A 19,399-nucleotide genomic window follows, 5' to 3' on the forward strand; every position below is an offset into this window, starting at 1 on the left:
GATGGAGATTGATGCAGCTCGCACCGATGGATTCCTTTTGGGTCTTAATTACCTAGACACATCCCGGGGCATCAATCCTATTGTTCAGAAACTTCCATACCACCTACATGACAGATGGATCTCTTTGGCTTCACGTTATAAAGATGAGCATCGTACAGCTTACCCACCTTTCTCCATCTTTGTCAAGTTTGTATGCGACCAAGCCAAAACGCTCAACGATCCAAGCTTCACGCCTCTACTACCTGGTGGTCCTAACATGCCTAAAATGGAAAAACCTAATTTCAAGAACCCAGTATCTGTCAGGAAAACCAAAATCTCTACTGATTTGGACTTCCACCCAACCCTCGCAGATAAAAGGGTGATTGACCCAGAAAAACAATGTCCATTACACAACAAACCAGATTCCCTTATGAAATGTCGTGGTTTTAGGAGCAAACCTTTGCAGGACAGGAACGCTTTTCTCAAAGACAAGAATATTTGCTATAAATGCTGTTCTTCATCTAGCCATAAGGCTAGATAATGTGACCTGACTGTGCATTGTAGAGAATGCAATAGTAGCCAACATCCTACAGCATTGCATCCAGGACCAGCTCCCTGGAAAACTGCCTTTTCAGCACCCATGGAACCTCAGGGCGGGGAGCAATTAGAGAGCCCCCCTCTAGCGGTAACAACAAAATGCTCTAGTGTTTGTGGAAGTTTGAATAGTTCGAGGTCCTGCTCAAAGATCTATCTGGTAAAAATCTATCCATCTGGACAGAGAGAAAGGGCTATTAAGACCTACGCAGTCTTTGATGAACAAAGCAATAAGTCATTGCCGAAAACCAAATTCTTTGAGTTCTTTTGCATTAAGTCAGATCCGACAGTATATACTCTTAAAACTTGCTCAGGTATGTTTGAGACAACAGGTTGGCGTGCAAACAATTTTCTTGTAGAGTCACTAGACGGAAAAACCAGGATTCCTCTTCCCTCATTGATCGAGTGTGACATGCTTCCGGATGATAGATCCGAAATTCCGACCCCTGAGGTTGCAAGACATTATACACATCTGAAATGTATAGAAGATAAGATCCCGGCTCTAGACCCCAATGCAGCCATTCTTATCCTTCTTGGTCGAGACATATCAAGGGTGCACAAGGTCAGAGAATACTCTAATGGGCCCCACGATGCTCCATTTGCCCAACGCCTGGACTTAGGTTGGGTTATAGTAGGAGAAGTTTGCTTGGGAGGAGCTCACTTGCCAACTAATGTCTGTGTCTACAGGACTTCAGTGCTGGCTAATGGCCATACAACTCTGTTGGATCCCTGTAAAAATAGTATCTACATCAAAGAGAAAGTCAACAGAGCAGCAATAAGTAGTGATTCCCCAAGCATTGTGGAGATTATGGATTGTGATGAAGCCGACAGTCTCAGCAAACAGTTGTTCCAGAGGACACCACATGATGACAAACCTGGGATGTCTATAGATGATGAAGCCTTTCTTGAAATTATGGATGAGGGAGTTTTTGAGGATGACTCAAATAGCTGGGTAGCTCCTTTACCCTTTAGGAAAGCAAGGCAGAGGCTTCCCAATAATCGGGATCAAGCAATCAAACGCTTTGAATCATCGCGCCGTATGCTTGAAAAAAGACCGAACATGAAAGAGCATTTCTTCAACTTCATGAAGAAAATCTTTGAGTCAGGTCATGCAGAACCAGCCCCTCCGCTTAACAAGGATCAAGAGTGTTGGTACTTACCAATTTTTGGTGTTTACCATCCTCGGAAGCCAGGTCAAATACGAGTAGTATTTGATTCTATTGCCAGTCATAAAGGCACCTCTCTGAACGGTGTCTTGTTGAGCGGCCCGGATTTGAACAATACCCTCCTCGAGGTCCTTCTCCGTTTCCGTAAAGGACCTGTGGCAGTAACAGCAGACATAGAACGAATGTTCTATTGTTTTGTCATTCGAGAAGACCACCGTGACTTTTTGCGTTTCTTTTGGTTTAAAGACAATGACCCTAACAGAACCATCAAAGAGTATTGAATGACTGTGCATGTGTTTGGCAATAGCCCATCTCCGGCCATCGCCATATACGGCTTAAGGAGAGCCGCTTGGAAAGGACAAGAGGAACATGGTGAGGAAGCAACACAGTTCATTTTAAGGAACTTCTATGTCGATGATGGACTTGCCTCATTTCCTACTGATGCTGAAGCTATTCACACCCTGCAAAACACAAGGCAAATGTTAGCAGACTCGAATATCCATCTTCATAAAATAGCTTCTAATAGTCCCACAGTTATGGAAGCTTTTCCAGCAGAGGAACGTGCTACAGACCTGAAAGATCTGGACCTCGGTACAGAACCTCTGCCTTTGCAACGGAGCTTAGGACTCATTTGGGACTTGCATGGGGACAGCTTGTCTTAAAGGAAGAAAAACCATTCACAAAGACAGGTGTTCTTTCAACTGTCAATAGCCTATATGACCCTCTAGGGTTCGCAGCACCAATTACAATGCAAGGCAAGGCCCTTATTAGAGAATTGTGTTCAGAAAGCTGTGACTGGGATGCACCTTTACCAGCCGAAAAAGAGGCTAAGTGGAGATCATGGAAAACTTCATTAGCGGATCTTGAAAAGCTACAGATTCCCCGACAGTACTTCCGCACCTCTTTGAAGTCTTCAAGTCTGAGAGAACTGTGCATCTTTGCAGATGCTTCCATCCTGGCGATAGCTACTGTGGCCTACCTCAGAACACAGGATAATGAAGGATGTGTTCATGTGGGATTCTGCATGGGAAAGTCCAAATTAGCTCCACGACAACTGGAGTTATGTGCTGCCGTTTTGGCAGTCGAGCTGGTTGACACGCTACTGGAGGAGCTCGACATAGAAGTCCATAAAGTTAAGTACTACACTGACAGCAGAGTCGTGTTAGGATACATTAACAACACTAGCAGAAGATTTTATGTATACGTCACCAACAGAGTAGCACATGTTAGGAAATCATCACATCCCAGTCAGTGGCATTTCGTTGACACGAAACACAATCCTGCTGATCATGGTACGAGACCTATACCAGCAGCATCGCTAGCTACTAGTAGCTGGTTGTACGGACCGGACTTTTTGAAGAGGAGAGATGAAGATGTTACACCGCAGCCAGAGTGCTTTGAGCTTGTGGAGCCAGCATCAGATGCCAAAGTGCGACCACTTGTGGCAACATTTGCTACAACAGCTGTTAGAACATCGCTTGGTTCACACAGGTTTGAACAGCACACACAACCAGCATTACAACACATGCCCAGAAGCAACAGCCGATCAAGACAGTGTGTGTCCGTGAGCACGTGTCCGTGAGCACCTGTGTGTGTCAGCACGCTGGTGTTCCTAAGGTTTCTCCATGTAAATGTCTAGTAGTGTGTGTGGGGAGCCACAGCCCCGCCCACCCAGGACATGAAGCCGACATGGAGGAGACCCGGGCCCCAGACATCCAGAGGCCCCCCAGGGCACGGGAACCCCAGGAGGACCACCGCAGGGACAATTGCAGCCCCAATCCCAGAAAAGGGCAGAGGAGCGCTCCGGAGGGGGGCCATCCGGCAGCCACATCGCAGGAGCCCCAGGGGGCCGTGGCGGCGAGCACGCAGGCTCCGGCAGCGGCCGGCCACACCAGAGCAGACCGGACCCCAGGCCCAGAGGTCCAAGGGCCCCCCCACCCCCCAGCCAGGACCTGACAGAGCCGGAAGGACCAGGCCCCGACAGGCAACCGCCGAGAGTGAGCCAGCACACACCAGAGCATCCAGCCCCGGACATAGACAACCACCAACGCATCGGCAGCCGGGGGCCTCATCCGCCAGCAGGGAGTGTGGCGGGGGGCAATAGAGCCTGAGATGTTATTTCAGGTGGAGTCTAAGACCCAACCTGACACATGTGTATAGACAAACAGGCGTACACATACACAAGCATACGTTCCCACCCTCATGCACACATAAACAAATATTCACCCATTCGCCCAACATGAAGACACACAGAAATGAATGCCGTACACACACTCACACTCCCCATATATACTCTATACACCGAGATCCAGGCACCACCACCCCCAGAGGGGCAATCCGCCACCAGACCTCGGAGATAGATCCCTTTTTTCCTCTGGCGTGGGGACAAGAAGACCACCCCGGACCCCACAGCAGCCGAGAAGCCCACCAGCCCAGACCCCGACTGGACGGCCAGCTCTTCCCAGCCCCCGGCTCCAGATGGCGAACAGAGAACGGGGGTGTGAAAAGACCCCATGCTTCCCTCCGCCCGCTCAGATGTGGTGTTGGCGTGTGTTGTTCTAAAGTGCTTTAAAACAGGGGAAGGGCATGGTGCTAACCACCCTCTGCCAATCAGCAGCTGGTGTCAGCTCGGCCCCTCCCCAGAACCCTCAGTGTCTATGTGCAACTTAAAATTGAGAAGTGGGCACTGGCACCAGAGGTAAGGCTGAATGAACAGACCACCCTCTGGACGCCATTCTGTGTGCCCACCCCCAAGGCCCTAAATGTATGTGTCGTGAGAGAGTAAGTAATGAGAGTGTCTAAGTTGTGATGTGTGATTGAGACACAGGTGGTCACGGGGGGACAGAGGAGGAATACCTCACCTGCACCTCAAAACCCTATATGTGTGTGTTGGTGTGATGGGGCGGGAGGAGGGAAGCATTTAGGGATGGGGAGGTAAAGTACCCCCCCCTGGAGCCAGCTCCCCTGCTGACCCCCATAAGCACCCCCGTTCCCCGAAATCCACCCAGGGCGGGGGGGCCCAGGCCCATCCAGTCCGGGGCCCAGAGCAGCGGCACCACCGGGCACCACAGAGCCCGGGGCAGCCAACCAGACCCCACCACAGAGGGAAAAACTACACCCACCCCACCATTCAGTCAACTCCCAGACTACATAAGAAAATAGACACCCAGGTTGGGTCCATTCTCCTACTCTATTGGGTTCCCCCCCACCCCCACAGAGTGGATACCCCTAAGGCAGGGACCACCTGCGGACAGATGGTAACAACCTCCCCGCCAGCTAAAGAGGCCCCCAGCCCCTCCGACACGCCGAAAGCCCCCGCGCCGGGGCCGGGCCCCAGTGCATGCGCCAACCCACACCCCGGTGACACACCCACCAGGACCCAAGCCCCCCCAGCCCAGCCGGAACCCCAGCCCGGAGGCAGAGCGTCCCCAGAACCCCTAGCCCGCCCCGGACCCACCTACGTCCGCCGGCACAGGCTACCCCAGCAGCGCTGCATGCCGCCGCCAGAAAGACGCAACCCAAGAGCCACCAAAGCCCCATCCAGGCCAGGACCGCAGTCCCAGCGCCAACCCCCCCCCCCCAGGGAACCGGAAATGCTGTAAGTGACGTCAGACGCCAGAGACTTGGCGGAAAACTTGAATGAACAGTGAGGACAGCGAGGGGAATTTGGAATCACTCGAGGAATACATTGACTGGTACTTCGACGATATAGTCATGAAGTAGAACCTAAATACATCTTCCCCGGCCAAAAGTGAGACGGCGTCATCTAAAAGAAGTCACCCGGCAGACTCCCCCGGAACTTCGCCGACTAGTAAAGACTTTGCCGACATCCTGGATTCAATCGACAAGCGATTGTCCAGCTTCGACGCGAGGTTGTCTCTGGTCGAGATTTTACATCAGGAATTCAGATCCCTGAGGGAGTCTTTGGAATTCAGCCAGCAACAGGTGGAAACACTCGCTGCTGAAAATGCCTCACTACGGGACTCCGTTAAGTCTCTAGCTGAGAATGTGGCTCATCTAAATGAAGAAAATAAGAGACTGTCATCGATCTCCAAGCCCGTAGCATGAGAGAGAACCTGATGTTTTCAGGCATCCTGGAATCTGCTGAAGAGGACGCAGAAGTTACTGTTAGAACATTTATCAAGACCCACCTGAAGCTTCCAGAGGACACTGTGGAAAACATCTGCTTTGAAAGAGTCCATCCGCTGGGAGCTAAGAGGCCTGGTGCCCTGGTGCCCACCGTTGCCTTTGGCTTACTCAATGGGGGGTCCTTACGAGGCAGAAATGTAAAGCGCATTGAGACAATGTAATGTTGTGATAATGCGCTATATAAATAAAATTGAATTGAAAAGAGGGAGAGACAGGCGGGAACACAGGCATGGGGACTCCCTGAGCATCAGCACTCTAGTGTAGAGCTAGAGTGACAGCACTGATGCCTCAGTTTATCCAAAGCCAATGACACCGATCCCCACCCAGCTCATCACCTCATACTGTTAGTCTGACTGGGAGTGAGGGACTAGCTGGAACCAGAACTAGGTTTCCTATACGCTAAGCTATACAAGTGCGTTTTTAATCTAGACTTGAAAAGCGAGAGTGTGCCTGAATCCCGCACATCCGCCGGGAGACCATTCCACAGCTGTGGAGCTCTGTAAGAGAATGCTCTGCAGCCTGCCGTAGCCCTGTCTACTTTAGGAACTAATAGATATCCTGCTCCTTGTGAACGAAGCAGGCGAGAAGGGTTGTAAGGGACCAGAAGATCATTGAGATATTGTGGTGCAAGGCCATTCAGAGTTTTGTAAGTCAATAGTAATAATTTGTAGTCAATCCTAAACTTGACCAGTAGCCAGTGCAGGGAAGACAGGATAGGGCTAATGTGATCAAATTTTTTAGTTTTTGTTAGAACTCTGGCAGCTGCATTTTGTACTAACTGAAGTTTATGTAGGGATCCAGATGGACAACCCGAAAGGAGGGCATTGCAGTAGTCCAATCTAGAAGTTATAAAGGCATGTATTAGTTTTTCTGCATCGTGAAAGGACAGCAACTTCCGAAGCTTGGCTATGTTCCGTAGATGATAAAATGCCGTACTGGTAATGCTATTTATGTGAGCACTGAAGCAGAGGTCGGAGTCTACCAGGACACCAAGATTTCTGACCACTGTTTTAAATTGAGTAGGGAGGCCGCTAGGGTTGGGGTTTACAAACTTATTGCGGGCCTCCTTAGGACCGATTAAAAGAACCTCAGTTTTTTCAGTATTTAACATGAGGAAATTCCTTGCCATCCAACAACGGATGCCTAGCAGACAGTCGGCTAAAGAAGAGAGCTGGGATGCGTCACTAGGTTTAACAGATATATACAATTGTGTATCATCAGCATAACAATGAAAATTAACACTGTAATTTCTAATTATGTTACCAAGCGGTAGCATATATAGATTGAACAGTAGGGGGCCCAGCACTGATCCCTGCGGGACACCATATCTTACTTTAGTGGCTATGGATGACTCATTGTTTACATGGACAAACTGGTAACGATCAGTTAAATACGAACGAAACCACAGTAGTGCTGTCCCTTTAATGCCAATCAATGTTTCCAACCGGTCCAAAAGAATATTATGGTCTACAGTATCGAATGCTGCAGTTAGATCCAGTAAGAATAATAGCGATATACAGCCACGGTCGGAAGCCATAAGCAAGTCGTTTATCACTTTGACTAAGGCCGTTTCTGTGCTATGATTGGGTCTGAAACCAGACTGATATAGCTCGTTAGCATTATTATCTTGAAGAAAGGAGGACAGCTGGTGAGCAACAACTTTCTCAAGAATTTTAGAAATGAAGGGAAGATTTGAGATGGGTCTATAGTTTCCTAAGTCACTAGGTTCAAGATTTGGTTTCTTTAGGATAGGTCTAATAACAGCCATTTTAAAAGATTTAGGAACATATCCAAGACTAAGAGATGAGTTTAACAAGTTTAACAATGTAGTGCTAATCAGTGGTGCAATTTCCTTAAGTAGATTGGTGGGTATTGGGTCAACAAGGCTAGTAGTGGGTTTGCAAGAGGAAATTAACTGAAGGAGTTCTGTCTGCACTACAGGAGTGAAACATTCAAAGATGTTATCATTAGTACTAATAACACTAGCACTAGCAGGGGATTGGTGGTTGTGTGCAACCGTGGGCGTGCTCGTGATGGTATGTCTAATCGTGGTTATTTTATTATTAAAAAACGTAATAAAGGCATCACTACCAAGAGCTTCTGGGACTTGTGAGTTTAACATTGAACGATTCTTTGTTAACCTAGATACAGTTTCAAATAGGAATTTAGGATTGGTTTTGTTATTTTCTATTAGTTTAGAGAGATACATAGACCTAGCAGTCATTAGTGCATGTCTATACTTAGACAGGCTCCCTTTCCAGGCAAATCTAAAAACTTCTAATTTTGTTGACCGCCATTTGCGTTCTAGCTTTCGTGAAGCTTGTTTAAGTTCACGTGTATGGTTAGAGTACCAGGGGGCAGGTTTCTTATCTCTATGTTTTATTTTCTTGAGTGGTGCTACATGATCAAGAGTGGTACGAAACGATTCTACCATGTTGACAGTTACCTGTTCAAGTTCATTTACACATGACACTTCAGAGGTTAGGTTAAAGGACTGTGGGAGCTGTTCCAGAAAAGTTGCAGCGGATAATGAGGCTATGGAACGTCTAGTATCGTACCTCTGGTCTGGGACCTTAGGGGAGTTATGTTGTATTTGAAATGTTAAAAGGTAATGATCTGAAAGTAGAGGATTCTGAGGGATAATTGATATGTGTTCTACCAGGACACCATGACTAAGAATCAGGTCTAGGGTGTGGTTACAGGCATGAGTTGGCCCAGTTACATTCTGATGTACACCGACAGAGTCAAGAATGGCAGTAAATGCTTTTGTTACTGGATCACTTTCATTTTCCATATGAATATTAAAATCACCTACAATCAAGGCCTTGTCGGTAGTAACCACCAAGCTTGTTAAGAAATCTGCAAATTCCTTAAGGAAATTGCTATAGGGGCCTGGCGGTCTATACACAATGGCAATGGTGATTGGAGGTGTAGAACTACACTTAGATGTGCTTGCAAGATTTAGAATAATAAATTCAAACGTACTAAAGCTATAACCAGTATTTTCACGCACTCCTAGGTCAGTCTTAAATATTGCAGCAACTCCGCCACCTTTGCGATCGGGTCGAGGAGTATGCTTATAGCTATACTCAGCTGGAGTGGATTCATTTAGTGCCAAGAACTCATTCGGTTTTAGCCAAGTCTCAGTAAGACATAGGGCACTAAGATTAGAATCAGTAATGATTTCATTTACGAGCAATGTCTTAGGAGCCAGCGATCTAATGTTCAGGAGTCCAAGTTTTAGGTTTGCATTACACCTACTATCCAGAGTTGAAATAGGTCTAATTTCTCTAAGGTTTGCAAGACACGAACTATGATGGAATGACCCCCCACGATTAAAACCGCGGGGAACAGACACAGTCTCAATAATATGAAGCCTGGGTGACGACTCTAAGCGACTAGCAGGCGGTCAGTTAAGCCGTTTTACCTGCCGCCTTGGCTTGGCTCTGGTTAGTCAGCAATCTGCCCTAAGACTGTGAGCTATGCTTTTTGACAGGAGATCGGCACCAGCCCACGTGGGGTGAATACCGTCCCTCTTCAAAAGCCAAGGCCTACCCCAGAATGTCCGCCAATGGTCTATATAACCCACACCATTTATCGGGCACCATTCCGACAGCCAGCGATGCAGCGACGATAATCTGCTGTACATTTCGTCGCCACGTCTAGCAGGGATAGGGCCAGAGCATGTTACTGACGCGGACATCTTCCTCGCAAGGCTGCACACCGCTATGAAATTTGCTTTAGTGATCTCCGATTGCCTCAATCGGACATCATTTGTACCGACGTGGATAACAATATGCGAATACTTACGTTTACTCTTAGCCAGCACTTTTAAGTTTGATAAGATGTCGGTCGCTCTGGCACCAGGGAGACAATTAACTACGGCCGCTGGAGTCGCTACTCTCACGTTTCTTAGCATAGAATCGCCGATTACCAGAGCGCTTTCAACAGGCGGCTCAGTGGGTGTTTCACTGAGTGGGGAGAACCTGTTGGAAACGCGAATGGGTGAATGGTGCCGGTGTGAGTCCTGTTTGGACTTTCGGCTATGCCGCCGGGTCGTCACCCACTCGCCTTGCTGCGAAGGTCCTGCTGCCGGAGCGGGGGGAGACTGGCTCACTATAGCGGACATATCCGGAGCCGCTAACACTGCGTCATGCTGCTATACCCAGATCTGCCGGAGCCTAGACGAATATTGCACTCGATCAGTTTGCTTGCACTGCCTCTGGTTTCCTTAACTGTGACTAATACACAATTTTTCTTACTTCCTCCCTCACCCCTTCTGGGGTGTGCTCCCTGGAGCACAATGTCGTTGAAGAATTTATGCCTCTGCTGCCTACAAGACAATTACCTCCACCACCGGCAACTACCCTCCAACCTGCCTGCCCTTGGCTCAACACGATGCCTCGCCATCCTTCCCTGCGGCTGTGCCTCTATTAATCCTGCCATCGTGCATCAAGCACCACGTGCCTGCACCGGTCGGCCGCTGCATTGAGACATATATTTCAACCCCTGTATTAGCTTAGTCATTTCATCTTGTTTGTTTGACTCATCTGCCGGCCCCTGGAGGATGGGCTCCCCCTTTGGGTCTGGTTCCTCTCAAGGTTTCTTCCTCTTAGGGAGTTTTTCCTTGCCACCATTGCCTTTGGCTTACTCAATGGGGGGTCCTTACGAGGCAGAAATGTAAAGCGCATTGAGACAATGTAATATTGTGATAATGCGCTATATAAATAAAATTGAATTGAATTGAATTATTTATTCTCCTCCATACATCGTGACGTGGCGTTTTTCCCCTTCTAGACGGAGTATTTTTCCCTTCCGTACGTCGCGACCTGGCGTTTTCCACCTTCTAGACGGGGTATTTCTTCCCCTCCATACATCGCGACGTGGCGTTTTTCCCCTTCTAGACGGAGTATTTTTCCCTTCCGTACGTCGCGACCTGGCGTTTTCCACCTTCTAGACGGGGTATTTATTCCCCTCCATACATCGCGACGTGGCGTTTTTCCCCCTTCTAGATGGGGTATTTCTTCCCCTCCGTACGTCGCGACGTGGCGTTTTTCCCCTTCTAGACGGGGTATTTCTTCCCCTCCGTACTTCGCGACGTGGCGTTTTCCACCTTCTAGACGGGGTATTTCTTCCCCTCCGTACATCGCGACGTGGCGTTTTTCCCCTTCTAGACGGGGTATTTTTCCCTTCCGTACGTCGCGACGTGGCGTTTTCCCCCTTCTAGACGGGGTATTTCTTCCCCTCCATACATCGCGACGTGGCGTTTTTCCCCTTCTAGACGGGGTATTTTTCCCTTCCGTACGTCGCGACGTGGCGTTTTCCCCCTTCTAGACTGGGTATTTCTTCCCCTCCATACGTCGCGACGCGGAGTTTTTCCCCCTTCTAGACGGGGTATTTCTTCCCCTCCGTACTTCACGAAGTGGCGTTTTCCCCCTTTTTGACAGGGTATTTCTTCCCCTCCGTACGTCGCAACGTGACATTTTCCCCCTTCTAGACAGGGTATTTCTTCCCCTCCGTACGTCACGACGTGGCGTTTTTCCCCCTTCTAGATGGGGTATTTTTCCCCTCCAGGTGTCGCGACATGCCATTTTTCCCCCTTCTAGATGGGGTATTTTTCCCCTCCGGATGTTGCGATGTGGCATTTTTCCCCCTTCTAGACGGGGCATTTTTATACAGCGTCAACACGATTCAAATGTATGTGTTAATAAGGTCTTTCAATACCTAGGCAATGCTTTTCAAGGGCAAAGGTTTCAGTCTGTAATGTAACATTATTCGTTGCTGTATCGTGTCTCGTGTTATTTTCTTATTACCATATGACATTATTTTGGCTTTTACTCATAAAATTTGTAAAATTTCAGCAGAGGTTTGTTTTGTCTGACATGCTGAATACTATAATTAACTGGAACAAGCGAAGTAAAAGGTAACAGTCTGTGTAAATTTCAGTAAGCTGTAAACGTTTGTGCTAAAAGACATTGTCATACATACGGAGCAGGGAAACAGGCAAAGGGAGTCATGCAGTCGAGTAAACGAGGGATTTATTAGGGGTCGACACGAACAGGAACACACAACGTCAGTGGCAGGACTGGGGAAACACACTCTAACATTGACCTAAGTACACAACAGCAATTAACATGACCGAACAGCTGGTAACACGGGGATTCTACATGGGGTAGATGAGGGGGCGTGGCACACAAGAGGATCGGCATGATCGGGGCATGACAGGAACCCCCCCCCCCAAAGGCACGCTCTCCGGGCGTGCCTAAAGGGACCAAAGGGGCAACAGGGCACAATGGGACAGCACCTACGGGACGTACGGGAAACAAACGCAAGAACATTAATGGGGCAACGGGAACAGCTAACACACCACGGGGAACGCATACACACACACACGGACACCAATGATGGAAACACAGAACCAAAAGACACAGGGGAAACACAACCAGAAGACAAACACACAGGAGGGACCAAATAGGGGGCACACCAACCAGAGGAGGGAAGGGACCAGGAGGGAACAAAGGCAGAACAGAGGGATGGGGAACAAACACAAGGGGCAAAGATGCAAAGGGCGGGGGGAACCAGGGAGCCGGAGGGAATCCCGGCAAGCGGAAGGCAGGAGCAGCCGGGGCCACAGGTGACCTCGAGGCCAGAGCCGGAGGGACCCTCAGTGACCGCGAGGCAGGAGGCAGAGGTGACTCCAAAGAGGGTGATGAGAAAAGCGAAGGGACTGCTGGAGGAGACGTGGAGGGAGGCGAAGGGGACACCGGAGGAGGCGAGTAGGGAGTAGAAGCCGTGACAGGTGACGGCAAAACCACAGCCAGTGAAGATGTAGGCGACCGACGAGGTGGAGCTGGGGGAACTATAGGCGACCCTAACCCCACTCCTCAGGGCCCACTCGCCCTCACTAACTGCTAACCCCACCCCTCTGGGCCCACTCGCCCTCACTGACTGCTAACCCCACCCCTCAGGGCCCACCCGCCCTAACTGACTGCTTACCCCACCCCTCAGGGCCCACCCGCCCTCGCTGACTGCTAACCGCACCCCTCAGGGCCCACCCGCCCTCACTGACTGCTTACCCCACCCCTCAGGGCCCACCCGCCCTCGCTGACTGCTAACCGCACCCCTCAGGGCCCACCCGCCCTCACTGACTGCTAACCCCACCCCTCAGGGCCCACCCGCCCTCACTGACTGCTAACCCCACCCCTCAGGGCCCACCCGCCCTCACTGACTGCTAACCCCACCCCTCAGGGCCCACCCGCCCTCACTGACTGCTAACCGCACCCCTCAGGGCCCACCCGCCCTCACTGACTGCTAACCGCACCCCTCAGGGCCCACCCGCCATCACTGACTGCTAACCCCACCCCTCAGGGCCCATTCGCCCTCACTGACTGCTAACCCAACCCCTCAGGGCCCACTCGCCTTCACTGACTGCTAACCCCACCCCTCAGGGCCCACTCGCCTTCACTGACTGCTAACCCTTACTTTCAGGGCCTACCCAGCAGGACTGCTTGCCGTGATGCTGATGGTAGCTACTGAAGCCAGCGTGGGGTAAGTGACTTTAAATTTCCAACTCTTACTGTGTAAACAAAGGATATTAAGTCTTTTTGAGCCGAGACGAGATCCGTTCCCTAAGTCTGTCTTTAAGTGAAATTTGTAGGTAAAGTCATGTGAAAAAATTAGGACAACTTATATTTGTAGATAAAGGCAATGTAATTGCATCCCCTATGCAAAAACAAGAAACAAATTCACTTATTTAACAAAAGAAATTAGCTAAGATGCCTATTTCCACTGAGGAAAAAGGACACCCTCACATTCATTACTATTTAAAATTCATAGAATTAGATTCAGGGGGGCGCACATCAGGTGAAAATGATTAGAACATCATTACAGAGCTTTTTACTGGAGCTTGTCCAATTTAAACCACAGACATTTCATTTGATTTGCTCTTGATTGTTGAAGTGTGTGATATCGGCATGGTGAGATCCAAGGAGCTCTCTGAGGCCTTCAGAAAGAAGATTGTACATGCATATGAGTCTGGGACGGATATAAAGAGAATTTGGAATCAGCCATACCACTGTCCGGAAAATTATTTACAAGGGAAAACATTAAAAACAACTGCCAACATAGCCAGGGCAGGCTGTCCTTGCAAGTTCTGCCCAAGAGCAAACCGCAAGATTCTGAAAGAAGTCTCCAAAAATCCTAAAATGTCATTATGGGACATACAGGAAGCTCTTGCCACAGTTAACATCACCTGCATCTACCATCAGAAAGAGACTCCACAAGTTTGATTGACATGGGAAGTGTGCAAGGATGAAACATCAGGGCGAGACTAAGTGCCAGAGACCAGCTAGACAAAGACCAGGACTTTTGGAATAACATGCTTTGGACAGATGAATCTATTATTGAATTATTTAGACACAGTAACAGAGGACACGTTTGGCATAAGCCAAAGACTCTTTTGAGCCAAATAACCTCATACCAACTGTGTGTGAAGCATGGGGGTGGAAATGTCATGGTTTGGGGCTGCTTTGCTGCAGCAGAACCTGGCCAGCTCACCATCATATAATCCACTATGAATTCTTCATCATATCAGAGGGTGTTTGAGGACAATGTGAAAACATCTCTCCAGTGGACAGATATACACTCACCTAAAGGATTATTAGGAACACCATACTAATACGGTGTTTGACCCCCTTTCGCCTTCAGAACTGCCTTAATTCTAGGTGGCATTGATTCAACAAGGTGCTGAAAGCATTCTTTAGAAATGTTGGCCCATATTGATAGGATAGCATCTTGCAGTTGATGGAGATTTGTGGGATGCACATCCAGGGCACGAAGCTCCCGTTCCACCACATCCCAAAGATGCTCTATTGGGTTGAGATCTGGTGACTGTGGGGGCCATTTTAGTACAGTGAACTCATTGTCATGTTCAAGAAACCAATTTGAAATGATTCGAGCTTTGTGACATGGTGCATTATCCTGCTGGAAGTAGCCATTAGAGGATGGGTACATGGTGGTCATAAAGGGATGGACATGGTCAGAAACAATGCTCAGGTAGGCTGTGGCATTTAAACGATGCCCAATTGGCACTAAGGGGCCTAAAGTGTGCCAAGAAAACATCCCCCACACCATTACACCACCACCACCAGCCAGCACAGTGGTAACAAGACATGATGAATCCATGTTCTCATTCTGTTTACGCCAAATTCTGACTCATCTGACTACCATTTGAATGTCTCAACAGAAATCGAGACTCATCAGACCAGGCAACATTTTTCCAGTCTTCAACTGTCCAATTTTGGTGAGCTCGTGCAAATTGTAGCCTCTTTTTCCTATTTGTAGTGGAGATGAGTGGTACCCGGTGGGGTCTTCTGCTGTTGTAGCCCATCCGCCTCAAGGTTGTGCGTGTTGTGGCTTCACAAATGCTTTGCTGCATACCTCGGTTGTAACGAGTGGTTATTTCAGTCAAAGTTGCTCTTCTATCAGCTTGAATCAGTCGGCCCATTCTCCTCTGACCTCTAGCATCAACAAGGCATTTTCGCCCACAGGACTGCCGCATACTGGATGTTTTTCCCTTTGCACACCATTCTTTGTAAACCCTAGAAATGGTTGTGCGTGAAAATCCCAGTAACTGAGCAGATTGTGAAATACTCAGACCAGCCCGTCTGGCACCAACAACCATGCCACGCTCAAAATTGCTTAAATCACCTTTCTTTCTCATTCTGACATTCAGTTTGGAGTTCAGGAGATTGTCTTGACCAGGACCACACCCCTAAATGCATTGAAGCAACTGCCATGTGATTGGTTGATTAGATAATTGCATTAATGAGAAATTGAACAGGTGTTCCTAATAATCCTTTAGGTGAGTGTACATTATATGTTATTACACTCCATTGTATTTGACCTGAATTTTTAGTATAATTTTTTAATATAATAGACTTTGTCTCTCTCACTTGTGTGTGTTGCATAAGAATGCATAATGGCACTTGTGATGACCAAAGAATTTTGTATTTGTATATGTAGCTACACGGGTCCAATTGAACAATGGCCACGCTTCCTACAGATGTCTTTGAGGGTTTATTTGTATCTCTCTCTCTCTCTCTCCTCAGCAGACACCGTGAAAACTATAACAAAATAAAGACAAAAATTTACATCACACAGTCCATACAAGTCTCTTCCTTAGCACCCCCGTCACAAACATGCAAGCTCATCCAAAATACATCACACTCACAATTAACCGAAACAAAGATACATCGTACATATAAATACACATTTAATTATAATCACATACAACACAAAAACAATTAACAATTACCATGTGCACCTCTTGGACCACATGCAGAGTTAAATCCCTTTCAGCACTGTGCAACTACCTCTTCCCCAGTGTCACCGCGCCAAAACCATGCCAAACGTCAGTCATGTGACCCATTACGCTTTGCGTCAATTTACATAGAATTTTAAATTATTCAATAAACATAATTTAAATAAATTTTAAAGATCACAACAAATTTAGGTAACTCAATTTATAACAAAAATGAACTTTCTGAACACACTGTCATTAGGACAGTTACAGTATAAATAAAGTGTCATTGTTATTATTACTGAAATGCAAAGCAGAAAGTGTAGTAAAACCTATGAACCAAATATTACCTTGGTGATTTTGAATCTTGATCTCTTTGTGCTGGTAACCTGGTTTCTGTTTCAGCCATAATAACTCATCCAGCTTCTGCTCAGAATCAAAAGAGTGTCTGCTGTTTGACCTGGTCTGCAGGACTGCTGACTATGAGGTAGGGAGAGGAGACGGCCTGCTGGCTGTCCATTCAGAGCAGTGGTTACTGACTGCCGTCAGCTTCACATGGACTCTTTGATGGCTGTATAATGTGGTGTGAGCAGCACACTGTCTTCCATAGACATGACACATGAAGTTCTGCCATGTGGAGACAGGGACAACTATAGCTGTACTTGTCATCCTGTGACATGTGATATTGCACCTCTTTGTCCTCAATTTTCAGTGTTTTTTGGTGACAGTGCTTGTTAGTTGTTTTGCAGAGAGACAAGTGGCAGGATTTATCACAAACTTCAAATGGCGCTTTTCTATCTAGTCATAGCCAGCTTTCCCAGATGTGCTTCTGGCATCCAATCTAGAGGTGTCAGTGTTCTTGCAGGATCACTCTGATCACATCCATTTTTTGCTTCAGTATTATGTGGCATACTTAGTGCCAAGGAATGAAAGCATTACATTTTGCTTTTCAGAAATGTGCCATTTGTTTACACCTGATGTTTAAGGTAATATGGTGGGCAATGTACCGTTAGTTCATGCCTGATGCTTAGAGTAATATGGTGTGCAGTGTGCAGTTTGTTCACGCCTGAGGTTCAGAGTAATGTGGTGTGCAATGTGCTATTTGTTCACAGCTGAGGTTTAGACTAATTTGGTGTTCAATAAGGCTGTCAGTTTTTAACCTATATTTGAACATTCGTTCAAACATGATGTGAAAAATTCATAATTCATAAAAACTATAATTAACCCATTTGAATTTTAAAGTGTCACTGTACCCAAAGTAAGCACATTAGACCGTTTGTTGTAATATTGTCATTTGCTGTCTACAGAGCCCTTTTCCCAGGGTAGGAAAACATTTTTTGAAATAGTTTTGCTATCCCACGCAATACTTTTGCATTCCCTTGCAATGCTTTTGCGATCCCACTACACTTGCCCATTTGCTGTTTACTGCAACGTTAAGTGTATATGTCCTTAAACTATAGGGGACAATGTACACTGTGTAACTTCCATATTATGTGTTTTTATGTATATTTTATGTTATATACATACTTCATCAAGCGAGAATACCATGAAGGTATACCTGAAAGTTGTCTCGGGTTTGAACCTTAACTAAGGGAATGTTAGCTTCAGATTCAGTTTTATGGCAGTAATATCTTTCAACAAAACCAAGCAACACCCCTTGGTTTTCTAAATTTCTTTACGGGTGAATTTTAATTAATATTTCAGTGTTTGTGTCTGCAAGGTAGCCCAGCTGTCTTGCTTACAATCACTGGCAATGAATGGACACAGTGCAATTATTAATAAATACATATAAAAACTTACATATGAAAGTATGCATAATATAATGCTTAAAGTGCACTTAACTGGACATGTCTGTATCGTTTAGGTTTTTAGTTATTAGTCCATTAATTGTATGTTTTGTACTTTAAACAGACATAGTACAGTCATTATTAGTAATGCAAAACTTTAGTGAGGTATCACAAAAGTATTTTGTGGGAACACAAAAGTTTTGTGAGGGAATGCAAAATTTAAAAAACAAATTGTGGGCTGTTAATAAAATACTGAAAAGAAAGATTCTGTCACACATATTCAAACAAATTGCTTGACATTCATTTTTGAACTTGATTTTTAAGTTTATGCCTGAGGTTTAGAGCTCTGGATGCTGTGGGGTTGTCATGGCTGACATGCCTTCTCAACAGCGTGTGGAGGTCAGGGACAGTGCCGCTGGATTGGCAGACAGCGTGTAGTCAGAGTATGGAATAGTCTTCCTGCTATTGTAGTGGAAGCTAAAACCATGGGTTCCTTTAAATCAGAGCTAGATAAGATTTTAACAACTCTGAGATATTAGCTAAGTTCTCCCCAAACGAGCTTGATGGGCCGAATGGCCTCCTCTCGTTTGTAAATTTCTTATGTTCTTATGTTCTTATGTTCTTAATATTGTGTGCAAAGTGCCGTCTGCTTATGCCTAAGGTTTAGAGTAATGTAGTGTGCAGTGTGATATTTATGTCTTAGCACATCTCAAAAAAGAAAACTATTAGACACCATGCTGATCTTTTCCCTATTCCAGATCGTTATAGCTTTTCCATGAAGCTGCTGGAAACCCATTGTCATGCCACTGTCTACATCACATGTTTTTTTCTCTTATGGTGTTCTCCATTAGCCTTTGTCTTCCTAGAGAGCAGTAGGGCACAGCTGATGTCAGAGTATGTTCATAACGTGTGGCCCATGTGGTGCTCTAAGACCTGTCAATTAGCCTGAGAGACTGTCTGACTGGTTTATCTGAAACAACAGGAGACTGACACTTGCACATCTTGCAGGTACGTCACTATGACCCTGTTAAATGGGTGTCCACAGACGCAGAGGCCTACTTTATGGGTGTTGGTGCTGCCATGGCTTTCAGGAGACTCTTCAAATATATCTCTGGAGCTAATGAGGATGGTGAGTATGAATGTATCTGGACGACTCTCCATAGGCTGATGTGTATCTCCCCAGAAATGTAACTAGACATTGCAGCAATGCAGTTTTATAATTATATAATATATAAACTAGATCCTCTCCTTGGATTGCCACCTTATCATGGTGGAGGGGTTAGCATGCCTCAGTGACCCTGGGGGTTATATTTTCGGGGGCTTACAAAACTGGCTTTTGGGACATGGAATGTCACCTCACTGGTGGGGAAGGAGCTTGAGCTTGTGCGTGAGGTTGAGAGATACCGGCTATATATAGTCGGGCT

General features: G+C 46.8%; 1 protein-coding gene across 2 annotated transcripts in view; it reads left to right on the forward strand.

The window, feature by feature from the left end:
- The window catches only part of soul5l (heme-binding protein soul5, like), a 41,093-nt gene that overhangs the window by 13,860 nt on the left and 7,834 nt on the right, over nt 1-19,399 (forward strand). For both annotated transcript variants that reach the window (XM_023795661.2, XM_023795660.2), the window contains exons 2-4: nt 13,377-13,436; nt 16,594-16,675; nt 18,984-19,104. In XM_023795661.2, coding sequence (XP_023651429.1) covers nt 13,377-13,436; nt 16,594-16,675; nt 18,984-19,104 — 263 coding nt within the window. The remainder of the gene's footprint in view (nt 1-13,376; nt 13,437-16,593; nt 16,676-18,983; nt 19,105-19,399) is intronic.

This window comes from Paramormyrops kingsleyae, chromosome 5, assembly GCF_048594095.1.
Source record: "Paramormyrops kingsleyae isolate MSU_618 chromosome 5, PKINGS_0.4, whole genome shotgun sequence".
In the NCBI taxonomy this organism is placed as follows: domain Eukaryota; kingdom Metazoa; phylum Chordata; class Actinopteri; order Osteoglossiformes; family Mormyridae; genus Paramormyrops; species Paramormyrops kingsleyae.